Raw genomic sequence first — 16,616 nt, 5'->3', positions numbered from 1 at the left:
CGGTTGAAATAGCTTCGAGTGCAAAGGGTTTTAAATCAATTGAAATCAAACCACAATTGTACCTGTAGCTGTCTTTTTCGAAATCCTTGTAAGAAGAGACTTTATTAGAATAATTTCTAGTATGTCAGAAATATGGCTCGCATGGATGCCAGATGTATTCGGCACTCGTTCGGTCATCGGATGGATGCCGGATATATCCGGCGCTCCTACCGAAAGGGTTCAGTGCACGGATTCGGAAAATTCGACGGAATCCGGCGCGGACTAATTCGATCTGTGCATTAACGATGACCGGAAATCTTCCCGTGAAATCTCGCCGATCGCAATCAAATATTTTCGCGGCGTTCATTCTGCAGCGGGTGGCGACGGTGACGTAAACTCCGGGCGCGTTACATATTTGATGAAGCAGTAAAACCGGGAATCGTCGAGACGAGACTAGACGAGACGCGGCTCGTCGGAAATGAAACGACGACGCCACTTCGTGGGAAACACTGTTTCCCCGAGAGTCGAGCTTTTCCACGGAGTTGTCGAATGATGGCCCGTGTGATTCGAGGATTCTTTCGCGCGGCTTGCGAAGCTACAGGTTGCCCGGGAGGATATCGGCGGGCGTCGGACGTCGCGGAGATCGTCGCCGACGCGACGCCGCGGCTCGCTTTATCATCGGCGGCCTGCTTCCCGTGGATCGGGAAAGACGAAGAGGTATCAACGTCGGCTTTCGCTGGGTAATCGCCATGAAAGACAGAGACAGAGAGAGAGCGTGAGAGAGAAAGAGTGAGAGAGAGAGAGAAGATCGAGGATCGTCGAAGCGTAGGCGAGAAGAGATCGGGAGAGAGGAGGGTGCGCCAGCCCCGAGGCTGCCGGGAAACCTGTAACGGCAGCGAGAAAGTTAGATTGCTGAAATAGTTGGCGGGCTTCTTATCTCTGTGTTGCGGCGACGTCGAAGAAAAAAGCCGTCGGACAAATCGCAGACGGGGGGCGGGGAGGACGCCAGACAGAGTTGCGGGGGACGCCGAGTTCGCCGCCGCCGCCGTCGCCGCGAAAATTCGCGGCTAATTTATGTGCCAATTAATTGGTAATTAAGGGACCGGTTTTTCGGCCGAACGAAAATTCCTCGCGTCGATACAGCCGTCGACGTCGACCACGGCGGGGCCCGGAGACCTGCGACGACGACGACGACGACGACGACGACGACGAAGACGAGAGAACCAGGTGTCCCCGTCCCCGTTGTCCCGGCCAAAAGTTGAACTCTCTCCACCCCGCCGTCTTAAACTCTCTTCTTTTCTTTATCCGCGCGCGCTCCCCGACGCGTTACGAAACTTTCAGCTCCGCTTTTTCATCCCGGATCAGCTTTTAATCGCGGGCTCGCCCTCGCCTTCGCCGGATATATAGACCGCGGAGACCGCCGCGGATCGTCGATGCTTCTTCCGCCCGGCGTTTCGTTAATCCCGTTCCCCCATCCCTCGCACTTTTTATCCATTCTTCATCTTCCCTTTCCCGGGATTTCGGACGTCTGGAACACCGGCCGTCCGGCATCGGATCGTTACCGGTGTCCGATGAAATTAACGCTGAACGGGGGCGAAGGGCCCGACAGCTACCCTTCGGTCTTCGTTTTAAAGATCTAAGACGTCTGCTCGCAGAGTATCCCCTATTTTTATGTACAGGATGTTCCAAAATTATGGTACTCCCGGCTAGAGATTGCTGAGGCGATTCGAAGCAACTTTTTCCTTTACAAAAATGTTCTCCGAGGCTTCGTTAACGAGTTATTGACGAAAAACGCTGGCCAATGAGAGGCGAGCTCGGCCCAACGAGCGCGCGAGGCCCAGTTCCGCTGATTGGCTCGACCGTCTAGCGCCAAGCGAGCTCGCCTCTCATTGGTCAGCGTTTTTCGTTAATAATTCGTTAACGATGCATCGGAGAACATTTTTGTAAAGGAAAAAGTTGCTTCGAATCGCATCAGGAACCCCTCGTTTCCCGGAAATACCATAATTTTGGGACATCCTGTATTTTTGTAAACGTGCTTTTGCCCTTTCGGACGAAAATTGTGTTCAACGTTTAGGGTGGAGCATTGTTTTTATTCTTGTCGACAATAGAGGAAAACTATGCTAGGAATAATATTAGAAAAATGAAACGCGAGGTAAATAATCTCAATAGTATCAATAATATTATAATAAATTATAATATATTATAATAGTAGTCAATAGTATCTCCTCTTCCCAAATTGTCCACTTTTGTGTTCAATCTGAGCGTAAATTAAGAAAAATTTACTATACTATAGGTCAGAAAAGCTATTTTGACGTTAAAATGCCTCCGACTGCAAAGGGTTAATCGAAACTAAGAATGCTGGAACACTAATTACAACTTATCAAAACTATTACAGGAGGAAGGAAAATTATACTTGGCTCATGCGCTTTGCAATCGATGCAGAGAACTCGTGTTTTCTGCATAAAGATCAGTAGTGTAAACGTAACAACTTTCAGTAGAAAAGAGAAAGTTCGACGTCGACGAAGGACATCTTGAAAACAAACCGTCTCGATCCATTTTTTTGTACAATCTAAGCGTCGGGAGAACATTAGGAAGTATTTTTACTGCACCTTCATAACTCTTATAGAGACCGAAATTCAGATATACCGGAATATTCGTCTATATTTATCGGTAATTTTACCGGATTTTAGATCTCATCCTAATTGTCGAGACTCTTTTAAACAGAGGTCAACAGCTAGTATTATTTTCTCTCATCGTTATTATATTTATAATATGTCCTTATAACATGCCCTATAAAAGAGGCTGGTTATGTAATAAGAGCCCGAGGACTCGTCACTTGAATCTTTAATAACTTCTATCCGAACGGAATACCGAAATAATACCGGTATATTTATTTCAGTTTTCGGTATTACATCGGTTACGGTGTAATAAAAGTATTCCGGTAATACTTCCTCTCGCCAAAAGTATTCGACGACCTTTAAAAACGCTGTAACCTTTTCTAAACTGGTGTAATTGACTTCAATTTTTTTCTCAAGTGTTAAAGAGTTAAGCACACCTTAACTAGCGTACCTCTCTTTTTTAATTCTGCTATTACAGAAAATGATAACAAAAGATAAAAATCGCTCGGTTTTTAACTTAACACTTGGTTTTTCAGATAAAAATCTGAACTTGGAACGAAAATTTAAATAATACGTTTGATACATCTCGGTAACTTATATGCAAACTGAACATTTCAATGAAATCGGTTGACGCATCGTCGAGCTGCAGCCACGCGAAGACGGAAAAATGACCTGTTTTTAGTTGAAATTCGTGAAAAACTGCGATTTTTACGATCTTTAATTGCTCGTAGCAACAACGTCAAGCAATTTCGATGAAATTTTTAATATACATACAATTTTCCCAGGTGTACGAAACGCATTTTTTAAATTTTCGTTCCAGGTTCCAATAAAAAAGTTAAAAAACCAGTGCTTCCTATATTTCTTCTGTTGTCATTTTATGTAATAGCAGAATTTAGAAAAAAGGTATGCTAGTCATTGCACACCGCAAACCGGTCTCTTTGAGACTTAAAAAACGTTTCGAATCAATTAGACCAGTGCGAAAAAAGTTACTGCATTTTGAAAGACGGCCGAATATTTTTTGCCAAGGCTTGTGTATCGATTGCGGAATAGCTTCGCTCGAACAATACCGGTACCAAAATCGTGCCGGTATAAACCCCTTGCCTGTAACAAAGGGTCCGGCCCGTTTACACACCGAATGAATGAGAATGAAATTAAACGATCGTGCCAAAGGATTCGAGTCGAAATCTACGGTGCGTACGAGAGGAAGAAGAGGAAAAAGAAGAAGAAGAAGAAGAAGTAGAAGTAGAAGAACTAGGAACTGGTTGGACTCCCATCGTCGAGTGGAAATCTTGGTCGAGTTTCAGCTCTTTGAAACTCGTGCAAAAATTCGCAGTTTCCGCAGGGTTTCGAGAGGAGAGACCATCAGCGATCGTCGTGGGGAATCGTCGTCTCTGGCCGCGGCGCTACTTAAGGACGCAGGGAACAATGTCGGCGAAGCAACCAGTGGAAGCGTCGTCGCCGAGGGAGTACGCCCTCAGGACGAAAAAGAGTCTCTTTTGCTCGGAGCGGAAACGCTGTTGATTCTTTCCATCGAAAGGAGCAAATATTGACCGTTCCGCGCCTCCGGGCTGCTTCGTCGACGGCTCCCCCGCCGACGCTATTCAAACGATTTCTTTCTCTTCGCGCGGATCCGCCGCGACGCGACGGAACAAACGGCGATCGTTCATTAGAAACGCGAAACGTCTCTGCAAATCGATTCGCCTCCGTTAGTGCCGAAATCTACTCTCTCTCTCTCTCTCTCTCTCTCTCTCTCTCTCTGAGAGAGCTCTAGAGCTCTAGAGGGGGAGAGAGAGCTCTAGAGGGAGAGAAAGAGCTCTAAAGGAAGAGAGAGAGAGAGCACTAGAGAGAGAGAGAGAGAGAGAAAGAGAGCTCTAGAGAGAGAGAGAGAGAGAGAGAAAGAGAGAGAGAGAGCTCTAGATGGAGAGAGAGAGAGAGAGAGAGAGAGAGAGAGAGCCCTAGAGAGAGAGAGAGAGAGAGAGAGAGAGAAAGAGAGCACTAGAAAGAGAGAGGGAGAGAGAGCTCTAGGGACAGAGAGAGAGCCCTATAGAGAGAGAGAGAGAGAGAGAGAGAGAGAGCTCTAGGGACAGAGAGAGAGCCCTATAGAGAGAGAGAGAGAGAGAGAGAGAGAGCTCTAGGGACAGAGAGAGAGCCCTATAGAGAGAGAGAGAGAGAGAGAGAGAGAGAGAGAGAGAGAGCTCTAGAGACAGAGCTTTAGAGAGAAAGAGAGAACTTGCGCCCGAAAACGTTGATTTTTGCGTTGTTGCAGTGCACTTAGTCATTCTTCTTAGACAATTTTGTGGAAATTATTGCAACGAATGCGTCGAAAACTGCGACTCGATTCGTTTCCATAGACTTTTCGAACGAGAGGAGGTTACGAAATATTTTCTGCACAAAAAAGTGACCACACATTGCTGAATTTTTTTCGACACAGTACATCGGAATATTTAATTTCGCAACATATCACGTTGTAACAACAATTTCTCGTTGCTACGCAGCGTGTGTTATTTTACGGCACAATATTCTCCACTTGTTTACGTTGCCCAACATTGTTTTTAATCACTCTAAATAAGGTAAATATCATAAGCTAAAAAATTTAGCGGCGCCGTTCGCGGATGGCCGTCGCAGAGGAGAACGCGTTAAATATCGCGCAGCATTGAAATCGTCGGAGAAAGGATTTCGGCCGAAAACTGTCGTCACGATAACGTCGAAAGTACAGTAATGTCTCCCTAACTACGATTATGCGAGACTTGCGGCTCGTTCTTATAGTTGTTGACAATTCGTAACTATAAAAACAAGCCGCCTGCAACTTTTGTCAAAGTTTCAAATTTTCGAAAAAATTGTTGATATTCGAACAGCTACAACTTCGCGCAAAAAAATCATACAACAATAGAACTTGGCTTATTTTGAAGCCCGAAGTGTCTACTTTCGGAGGGTGTCCGTCAATTTCTCTGAAAAAATTTATTCGCTACGCAGTGGATGGGAAACCTCGTTCTAGACTTTACACGAAAATCCTAACCTTCGAAACATCGACGATGTTCAAAATACTGTAACTTCGTGAATAAAAATCGCAGAACAACGAAACTCAACTCATTTTGAAGCCTGAAATCTCTACTATTTCCGTGTATAATTCATTTTCGTTGAACAAATTGTGTACAGACACGGCACACGAGAAACTATGATAGTTTATATCGGACAAAGTAGAAACGAAATGGAATCTTGAAATTAGAAACGGCGTACAGTAAAAGATTCTCCCTAATTGACGCACAGATTGCGCACAAAAATGGACAATTTGGGAAGAGGAGGCACGATTATTCGAATCTCGGGGCGCATTTTTACAGTCGTTGACGATCGATAACCGTAAGAAACGAACGGCAAGAGGCTCGAATAATCGTATCTCCTCTTCCCAAATTTTCCCTGGACAATCTGTGCGTCAATTAGAGAGACATCACTGTACCGCGTTTATGGCGTTTCTCGACGAGGCTGCTCGAAAAGCTTCGGCCGCGCAACAGAGCGACCGGTGACGTTGCAACAGTGCTATATCGCGAGCAATAACGGCTCCGTAATCGATCGAATAAATTATTCGCCGACGAATCGAAGAGCGATCTATTCGATTAGAGAAAAACTGATCGAAAGTTCGGCGCGCGGCCGACGACGATTTATGGAACGAGAGCCATCGCCGGCTCACGCGCGCGCAGTGCCGCTCGTTACAATTATCATGCGGACGCGTGAGTGTTTGCGGTGGGGTCCGTCGAATCCGACGGAAACGTAGCCGCTATAAAATTAAGCGATTCCGCGCGGCCGGAGCACACAATAAATCCATTTGCTATTTCGCGGATAAATTCGGCGCGGCGAGAGCGAACGGCGGCTCGCCGCGTCGATCGCTCTCGCCGCGGTTCGAGATGGAAGTTCCGCGTCGGAAATCCGCGTCTCGGAGACGCGGGACGGATCTGAGCGCAAAACGCAAGCCAGCTGTTTGCCGCGATATTTTTCTCTCGGCGACGATTCCGTTCCCGGGCGAAAAACCGGCGCGCCGTGGAGAAAGGAGAAGGAGAAGCCGCCGGAAGAGACGACCGGCTTTCGAGCGTCTATCCGCCGACGGATCGTTAATTAAGCATTCGGCGGGGACGGGCGTATCGGCAGCAGCCGGGGATCCCAGTTTCGCGTCTTGTTCTCTTAACGAGTCGAGTTTTAGTCGAGTTTAAGGAGCCGAAATAAAGATGGGATTTCAGAGACGCCCGCTCCTGGCCCGGCTCGAGAACCGCGCCTCGCTCTTTCTCTCGCGCTCTTCTCCTCTCCGCTTTCGGTTCTCGTAGAGCATCGACGAGAGAGAGACTCGAGAGCAGCCGGTAAGTTTTTCAATAATAAACGTTACGAGAGCGTGGCGCAGTCGGTTATTTTTTTTGTTTTGTCGCTCGTATCGCTGATTCGCGCGCCGCCTGGATATATCCAACCGGCTCCGCTCGGATCCGCTCCGGCGCGGGGCAGCCAGGTTTCGTCGGTGCATCCGCTTGAAAGAATTATTTCGTGGGAATTTCAGGAACCGAAGAGAAAGAGAGAGAGAGACGGAGATAGAGAGCGGGGGGAGGGAGGGAGGAAGAGACACTGACACAGGGACAAAGTTTTCGCCGTTTCGGGGCCGGGGGTAACTCGAAGTAGATACTACCCGCGCCCGAGCGCGACTACGGGAACCGAAGATGCCACTTAGCTCTCGTGCAAATTTAATTTCCGGCTGCCTGCGGGACTCGAAATTAGGCTAATGCTCGGAGGACGGGAGGGACGACTATATGCCCTTTATGGAGACCGCCATCGCGCGCGCCGCACCACCCCGGCATCCGACAAAACGATACACCGGCTCCGCTTCGCTACCTCGATCTCGCTATTTATCTCGCTCTATCCCCCCGTCGCCTCCTCCCCGCCCCGGCAAGCCATCTCTTTCCCGGTTTCGCGCTCCCCGAACGTGAAATATCCAATGGAAAATTCATTCGAAACGTCGAGCGAAACGATCAACGTCGCTTTATGACGTGCGCCCGTCAAAGACGTGCTCCCGTTCCGTAAGATCGAGGGATAAATGAGATTTCCTACGAGCCCGAGCGATGCAGTTTCTTTCGGCCGGCTTCGAGCTGGCGGCCGCTCGGTATAATTGGAACACCGGGTTTATAAGTTATTCCCGGCCGACAATTTCTGGGAGCTCGATTATTAACCGTCGCGAAGGAAATACCCGCGGTGCCGGGCGATCGCCGGAAACGATCGTGGATCGCGTTCACGAGGATTCGACTCTTCGGCAACAACGTAGCAGGACGGTATTGTTTAAAAAGCGACGAGGAGCGAACGAGGATCCTTGCGCACATATTCGGGATACGGCGGGGGCTTGATTATTCGGCCCTCCGATATCAGAGTTCTCTGTACGTTCGTTTCGCGTGCAGTTAGCCGGATCTAAGGGAAACCATGTGCGAAACGATTTACAGTGAAACTCCGTTTATGTGAACTCAGCGGGGGACATTCGGTTCGCGTAACCCGGGTAGTAGCTGGTTCAAATAATAGGAGGACGCTGATCGTCACCGCTGCTTTCAACTTTCCGTTCAAATAAACGCAGCAGTTCGCGTCCGGGCAAGTGGATTCGATCGTATGTGTGTTCACGAGACCGGGAATTGATGAACGTTTTGCTCGAATAAAGGGAGTTCGGATAAGTGAGGTTCAGACAAATGAGGTTCGGATGATTGGAGTTCGGATGAATGGTGCTTAGGTAAACGGAGTTCAGATGAACGGAGTTCAGGTAAATGCAGTTCAGATAAACAGAGTTCGGATGAACGAAGTTCGGATAAATGGAGTTCAGGTAAACAGAGTTCAGGTAAACGGAGTTCAGATGAACGAAGTTCGGACAAATGGAGTTCAGGTAAACAGAGTTCAGGTAAACGGAGTTCAGATGAACGAAGTTCGGACAAATGGAGTTCAGATGAACAGAGTTCAAGTGAACGAAGTTCAGACAAAAGGAGTTAAGATAAACGAAGATCAAATAAACGGAGTTCTACTGTTAAAACAAATGGAGGTGTCAGATAAACGGAGTTCAAACAAATGGAGTTCACGTCAACAGGTCTAGATAAACGAAGTTCAGACAAATGGAGCTCAGATAAACGGAGTTCGGACAAATGAAGGTCAGATAAACGGGTTTAGATAGACGGAGTTCTACTGTTAAAACAAATGGAGTTCAGATAAACGGAGTTCAGACAAATGGAGTTCAGATAAACGGAATTCAGATAAACGAAGTTCAGACAAGTGGAGTTCAGACAAATGGAGTTCAGATAAACGGAATTCAGATAAACGAAGTTCAGGCAAATGGAGTTCAGATAAATGGATTTAGATAAACGGAGTTCAAATAAACGAATTTCTTACAAATGGAGTTCAAATAAACGGAGTTCTACTGTTAAAACAAACGGAGTTCAGATAAACAGAGTTCAGACAAATGGAGTTCAGATGAACGGAGATCAAATAAACGGAATTCTACTGTTGAAACAAACGGAGTTCAGACAAATGGAGTTCAGATGAACGGGTTTAGATAAACGAATTTCATACAAATGGAGTTCAGATAAACGAAGATCAAATATACGGAGTTCAACTGTTAAAACAAACGAAGTTCAGACAAACGGAGTTCAGATGAACGGGTTTAGACAAACGGAGTTCAAATAAACGGAGTTCATGCAAACGGAGTTCATACAAAGAGAGATCAAATTAAACAGAATTCACTTAAACACAGTTCTACCGTACTCCACGCAGCAATAAAAAATTTAAGCCGGCCATTAAGTACCTGTCTATTCTCCGAACAATAACGTCACTCAACCCATCCTGGAGATCGCACCGTAGCAACGAACCTTTCCAACTTTCGCGAAAGACCAGAAACATATCGCTCGGCAGCCAAAAACGCGGTCGGATAAGAGGCCGCCGCAGTTCCTCTATCTATTAGCGAGCAGGCCGACAAGTGTCCTGCGAACAGTGGAATTAGTATTCCAACGAGTCGCCGGTATCGTTATCAGATCTCGTCGGTGCTCCGTAAACCGGCCACAGCCATTCGATGGTATCTCGGTCGTTCGAGGAAATCTTTAGCGTTCGCGGTTATACCTTGTTTTCTGGCGTAAAGTTTTACGATACGACGCGCGAAAAAGCGCGGCCGGAGCCGCGGCGCGAGCGGATCCGACGCTAGGGTGTTTCCCGCGGCGGGAACGATTCGCGCGGGTCGTCGAACGTGTATCGGCCCGTGCCTGGCCCGACGACTCGCGGGGCACGTATCCGACGTTAAGAAGCGGAGCGCGAGTCGTGCATAATCCGATCCGCGGAAAGTTGGCTCTCGCGCGACCGCCGGCAGATATACTCCGGGAAAACGGAACGAAACGAGGCGGTTCGGCTCGGATCGAATTGGGTCGGGTCGGGTCGGGTCGGGTCGGGTCGGGCCGGGTACCGTACAGGGGAAAGACCGGTCAATGACTCGGCGAATTCGGGCAACCGCCTCGAACGTTGAATTTTTAACAAAATCGAGACGCGGGGGGAGGCGCGAGACGATCGGAAACACGCCCCGGGGCTGAACTCGCTGACGAGGGTCCGACGTAAGCGCGACGACTCGGACTCCGTCGACGTAGGAGAGCAACGGACCCCCCGGTCGTGCTCCGACGTCGGAGGCTACGGCAACCGATTATCGATCCCCCGCGCGCGCTCTCTCATCCGCTCCCGCCGTGTAATTTTAACCGCGTTCAACGATGTTACGTTGTTTCATCATTGCATCATTACATGCTTCGATTAATCGCATTAGCCGAATGCGGCTTTAATACCGGCTACCAGGCATTTATCGTGCCGATGCGTTCCGATAGCGAGGCGCGTACGGTCAATGGTCGAGTGGATGCCGAAATACTCGGGCTTGTGGCCCATTACGCGATGGCTCCATTTGCCTCCGACCGACTCCACGACCTCTAAGGTATCGGCGAGCAACGCCGGGCCACGGTTAAAAATCTGATACCAGATTTCGGCCGATCGCCGATTAAACTTTTAGGCACGACGCGACACTATAGTGGCTTGCTCTAGCAGCTCACTCGCTCATCGTTTGAACCAAATAATCGTCTTCATATGCATTGTTTCACACTTCTTTCGTCTTCACATCGATTTACAACAGTTTACAAGATGTCCCAAAAATGTCTCGCAATCCGGAAATGGCGGGTTCCTCGGATCATTTGAAGCAACTTCTTCCTTTACAAAAATTTTCTCCGAGGCACCGTTAACGAGTTATTAACGAAAAATAGTGACCAATAAGAATCGAGTATGGCTGACGCGAGGCGGCCCAGCCAACCAGCACGCGACGCCCAGTTCCGCTCATTGGCTCGGTCGCCTTGCGCCAGCAGAGCTCGTCTCTCATTGGTCACTGTTTTTCGTTAATAACTCGTCAACGGTGCCTCGAAGAAAACTTTTGTAAAGGGAAAAGTTGCTTCGAATGGCCTGAGGAACCCGCCACTTTCGGATTGCGAGACACTTTTGGGACACTCTGTATATACAGACAGAATATACAGTATCAGACTCTGTCGTCCAGAGAAATAGCCTCGCGCAGAATTCAGCCGTACCTAAAAGGTTAAGTTTTCAGCGGGCGAGTCGCGTCGAACTGTCGTCTGGCGAAGCTGCGATGCGCGGTTAAAATTGTTTCAGCGTTGTTTCAAGGTTCGCGGTTGCGTTACAGTAGGTCGTTGAATTCGTCTCGACACCAGCTAGAATATTTATCGAGACGAAAGCATGTGTTAACAATTAAAATAATCGAGGCGGCCGAGCATTTCTCGGCAAGCTTTTATATTCGAATTTTGTAGGAAATCGGACATTGACCAACACTTTTTCGCCAGATCGTCGGGAATGTCTCGAAAAAAATCATGGTTTCAATTGGGATTGGACACGCGAGCGTCGAGCGCGCTCTCGACTACTCATCCGGTCGTCGAAATACGACTCGAGTTTTATTTTTCGAATGCCATAGTGTCGAGGGGGTGCGGGGAGATGCACTCGAAATTTATATCGGTGACGATTGAATCGGCTTTCGTATGAAACAAGTCTCATTTCGACAACTCCGAACAGTTTTTCCGCAAGTCTTCCGAAAGTACCGATTGTTATATATATATTGCAATGTTTATATGTATAATACAAAATAGGGACAATGCACGCTAATTTTCTTTGACCAGGTCTTATGACAAAAATTACTACCTTGGTGAATGTAATCTGTATCTGACTGTATCCTAATTGTATTATTATACCTGAACTTTTCTATCTTTTTTGTGTCCTTTTTATATTTTTTCTTGCAATTTTCTAACTAATGAGTAAGTTCCCATATATATATATTTAATAAATAGAGAAATAATCTAGTTGGTGTCTCCGTTGTTAGATATCGAAATCAGATGGGTAATCGATTGCAATCACGACGCAAAAATCCTCCATTATGTATTCTAATGGGTTTTCCCATTTACGAATACATAAATAAATAAATAAATAATGATCTGTTTCACAGCTACGTCGATGATCACTTCATCGTGGCCAATCAATTCGTACACGATCAAGACATGTTGTATCCACTGTACGCCAACCCTTTCATCCTACAATGTTCTAACAATATCAGAATCTGCTCTTCCAGTAATTCTAAAAAAATCGTCGAAACATTGACCGACACCGGTGGATTGCGTTATAAAGCTTTAAAACGAATCCGTCGCTAAAGAACCGGCACTCTCGGCGAACACCACGAGCCGGAGATCCTTTCGGATTTCGAGGTGTCGCAGAGGTTGAGTGCCGCAGCGGAGAGGCGTTCTCCGGCGCGTCGCCTCACCTGTGGGAACGCGGCCACCTGGTGGAATCAACTTCATAACAAATAAATCGAAATCACCGAGGAATCCGAGAGGCCCGAACGAATATCCGTGATTTACGAGGAATCGAATGGCGCCGGATGGCGACGGCATTGACACGAAATAGCCGGCAGACGCGAAAAAATAAAAAAACGAGGGCGTGAACGGCGAATTTCGGTGGATTTCGCGCGGGGCGAACCGCCGCGCCGCGCGGTGTTACCTCGAAGAGGGTTAAATGAGAACGGTTGTGAACGGAAGCGGGGCGAGGAGAGAAAGAGAGAGAGAGAGAGAGAGAGAGAGAGAGAGAGACGGGGCGAGAGGAAGAGAGAACGAAGCGCGAAAACGAGAAGCTTCTCGGAACGACTCCTTGCCGCGGAGCCCGGCACCTTCTCCCTCGCCTTCTCTCTCTCTCTCTCTCTCTCTCGCCCTCTCTCTCTCTCTCGTCGTGCTCGCTTTTTCTCTCTCCGCGCAGCCAGCGGAAAGAATACGAGAAATTGCGAGCAAAAATATCCGGCGAGCAGAGTTGGAATCGAATTAAAAAGCTGGCCGAGCCAATTAAGGCGTTTCGCGAAAGTTTAAGAGATTCTTCCCAGAAAAGGGTAAGCTCTCTCTCTGCCGGCGCACGGCCGGCCGTGCCGCGTTTTCTCCTTTTTTCTATTACGTCGCCTTCCGCCTGGTCGCCGAACTGGGCGCCATTAAGCTGTTCGCTCTTCCGTATAAATAGAAAGAGAAAAAGAGAACCGGCCGCCGGACCGGAATACGGAAGAAGAAAGACTTCGTTTAATTTCAACGAAATTTAGCTCGTTATCTTAGCCGCGTCGTTCGCGGGTCGCCGGGAAACTTCGATCGTTCTCTTTCTTTTTTATCGCGCGTCGGCCGCGTCGCGTCGACGGTCTCGCGTGTCGTGGCCGCGCCTCCGTCGTCGACGGGTTCGCTTTCCTCAACGGCAGGGTGACGAGCAGCCCCTTCCCCCCGTTCGACCCAACGAAAATCATTCACCGCGGCGCTCAAAATTCTCCGATCGAGTTATCTCGGCGACAGCTGTTGCCGCTTCGGCGAGCCTTCGTTAAATATTAACTTCCATGAGCACACCGTCGCCGGGTGCATGGATTACGCTAATAACCGGGCGGGCTCTACTCGGCCGCGTGCCGATCGAACCCGAAAACACGGACAGAGATAGAGAACAGGCGGGACGGGAATGATAGAAAATGTGCACCTACCGTCGTAGACTGTGAGATGCGCCTCGGCTGACACGGCGTCTCCGACTCCATTCTCGGCTAGACACTCGTACGTGTGGTTGTCGCGATTCGCTTTGACAGGTTCGATCCGCAACGAGGATCCGTTCTCATAGTTGAGCACGTGGTACCGTGACTGCGTCGCTGCGGAATAAACACGGAAGAGTTAGGCCACCTGGCAACCGTAAAAACGCCCGACGAACGTTGTTAGAACCCCGCGGGCGTATCGATTCGCCGAAAATATCACGCCGGCGTGGCGGCTCCTTCGCCGAGAAAATGGGATCCGTCTTGCTCGAGCGATTCCCGTTTGCTTCGCGAGCTTTCTTCTTCGTCCTGTCGTTGTTCGACGCGGTACCGGTGGTCGGTGACCCTCCAATTGCAATTGCATTTAACCATTGTAATTGAATTTAATCGAATTTAATTGAATTTAATTGCAATTTAATCTAATTTAATCGTAATTTATTTTGATTCAATTGTAATCGTAATTTGATACGCTTCGATACCGTTCGATTTACTTATATGTGCGGATGAACGGCCATTTTTACGATGACAGAAACAAAAATACGGTAATGTCTCTCTAATCGACGCTCAGTTTGGAAAGAAAAATGGACAAATTGGGAAAAGAGGTACGATTATGCAAATTTGCACCTCGTTTTTATGATTGTTGATGATCTGTCACTATAAAAACGAGCAGCAAGACTCGATCAATCGCGTCTCCTCTTCCCAAATTATCCATTTTAGTGGACAATCTGAGCGTCAGTAAGGGAGACATTACTGTATACCTTTTTTCAGTGGCACATACACTTCGCATACAGTTCGAAAAATGAGCGATTTAGGTAATCAGTTTATAAAGATTCGTTTTTTAAAACTCTGCTACATTCACGTCGCTGATGTATCGCTATGTATATTCGTACACAAAGTTCTCTCCAGGTATTTTGCACCTCCTTAAATTTAATGCTCCTGTATCTATACGTCATATTACGTTACTTCTTTCTTAGTTCTTTGCATCTCTTTTTACACGCCTCAATTTATACTGTACACTATGCAACAATATTGCAACGTCTCCTTCGTCCTACACGTATCCGGAGACAATGGTTCGAGCAAGACGAATCATTCTTGGCCAAATGCGAAGACGCCAATCCCAAGGACAAGTAAGTAAAAGGACAAGTAAAAATATATAATAACGAAAAACACGCATCGCAAGTCACTATTTCAAGAAATATAAGTAAACGCATCGATCGAATCGCAGCATATCCTAAAATTATGGTATTTTCAGGAAATGAGAGGTTCCTGGGGTCATTTGAAGCAACTTTCTCCTGAGCGAAAATGTTCTACGAGGCTTCGTTCACGAGTTATTAACGAGAAACAGTGACCAATGAGAGGCGAGCTAGATTGGCGCGAGGCGGCCGAGCCAACCAGCGGTCGAAGTCCAGTTCTGTTGGTTGGCTCGGCCGCCTCGCGCTAACCGAGCTCGTGTGTGATTGGTCAGTGTTTTTCATTAATAACTCGTAAACAAAGTCTCGTAGAACATTTTCGCTAAGGAAAAAGTTGCTTCAAATGATCTCAGGATCCCCTCATTTCCTGGAAATATCATAATTTTGGAACACCCTGTTATCAGACAAAAGAACATCGTGGAAACGAATACTATGGACCAAAAAAAAAATGCAATTTTGCTGCTAACATGAGCATCGAGCGACTAATATTTCGGAAGTAAAAACACGTGACTTGCGATTCTCGCCTCTCTCTCTCTCTCTCTCTCTCTCTTTCTCTCTCTCTCGCTCTTCCGCTCGAAAATCGAGGAATAACGAACGAAATGAAGCGGGGCGGCACATCGAAACGCGCGAATCGAAGGCCTGATCTGTGAAACAGGAGAGGAGTCACGTCTCCGAGCCGTGTCTAAATTCTGGCGTATTTCCCGGACACGGTCGCGGCGTTGATAAAGGCTGTTCGAAGCCGGCGCGTACCGGCGGTATTTTATAAAGAGGTGCGAACGAACCCGATTCACCGGGATTCGCGGGCGTAAGCGTGGAACACGCTCGATCGACTTTGTTACGCGCCGTTGTTTCTCTCACGGCGGATTAGCGAATTTCGACGCGACGAACCGGTTGTTCGCGATCGGTGACAATCGCCGAGTCCCGGACAAAAGCGCGCTCCGCTTCGACGTTAACTGGGCAGGATGGCGATTTTTCGCGGTAGCTACGGTTTTCAACGGTTAATCGAGCCGCGCTGCCGGCCGGGCTCGGGCTCGGGCTCGGGCTCGCCAGTCCCCCGAATAAATTCCGTTGCCGGGTTCCACGGTTCGCGCGTCCGCCCGACGGAGCTTCGTCGCAGGCTCCCGCGATCCACGGTAAACTCGATTAATGGCGGGAGCCACGAGAGCGAGAGATTTCCGGCCGGGGCCCCGATCCGGCTCGAATTCACGCGCGCAAGATTTCATCCTTGAGCGGTCGCGGACGAACGGACGTATCAGTCGGCTGGAACCGGATATCGATTTACCGAATCGAGCGAGACCAACAGCGGCGGCGAACAAACACGCGACGCTCGGTGCACGCTCGAGGGAAGAGACGGTCCAGATAATCGAATATCTCTCGAGAGAATTGCGACGTCTGCTACGGCGAGAGAGAAAGAGAGAGAGCGCGCGCGACGTCTCGCGACGCGACGCCAAGCGATGCCAAGCGTCGCCGAGCGTCGAGACGATCCGGCCAGTTTCCGAAACTGTTAGGCCCCGGCGAGCCGCTCCGCTCGTACTCCCGGTGCCAGCCGGCGCGCCGTTTCCTTCCAGCTCGGGCGAGCGCGAAATTTACTTCGAAAGAAGGCGGCTAAGGATCGATACCTACCGCCGAACGCAAAACTACGGCCCCGAGAAGCTCGGTTCTCAACTTACACGCCTGTACCCGACGACGGCTCGAGATTCAATTTCTCATTAACTCTCGTGA

At 48.4% G+C, this 16,616-nt stretch overlaps 1 protein-coding gene across 9 annotated transcripts in view; it reads right to left on the bottom strand.

Moving 5' to 3' along the window:
* The window catches only part of Lar (tyrosine-protein phosphatase Lar), a 515,998-nt gene that overhangs the window by 149,117 nt on the left and 350,265 nt on the right, over positions 1-16,616 (bottom strand). For all 9 annotated transcript variants that reach the window (XM_076525239.1, XM_076525242.1, XM_076525238.1 and 6 more), the window contains one exon: positions 13,666-13,824. In XM_076525239.1, coding sequence (XP_076381354.1) covers positions 13,666-13,824 — 159 coding nt within the window. The remainder of the gene's footprint in view (positions 1-13,665; positions 13,825-16,616) is intronic.

Source organism: Megalopta genalis, chromosome 11, assembly GCF_051020955.1.
Source record: "Megalopta genalis isolate 19385.01 chromosome 11, iyMegGena1_principal, whole genome shotgun sequence".
Classification (NCBI taxonomy): domain Eukaryota; kingdom Metazoa; phylum Arthropoda; class Insecta; order Hymenoptera; family Halictidae; genus Megalopta; species Megalopta genalis.
Note: the sequence above shows the minus strand (reverse complement) of the source record. Positions and strands in the feature narration are given on the sequence as shown.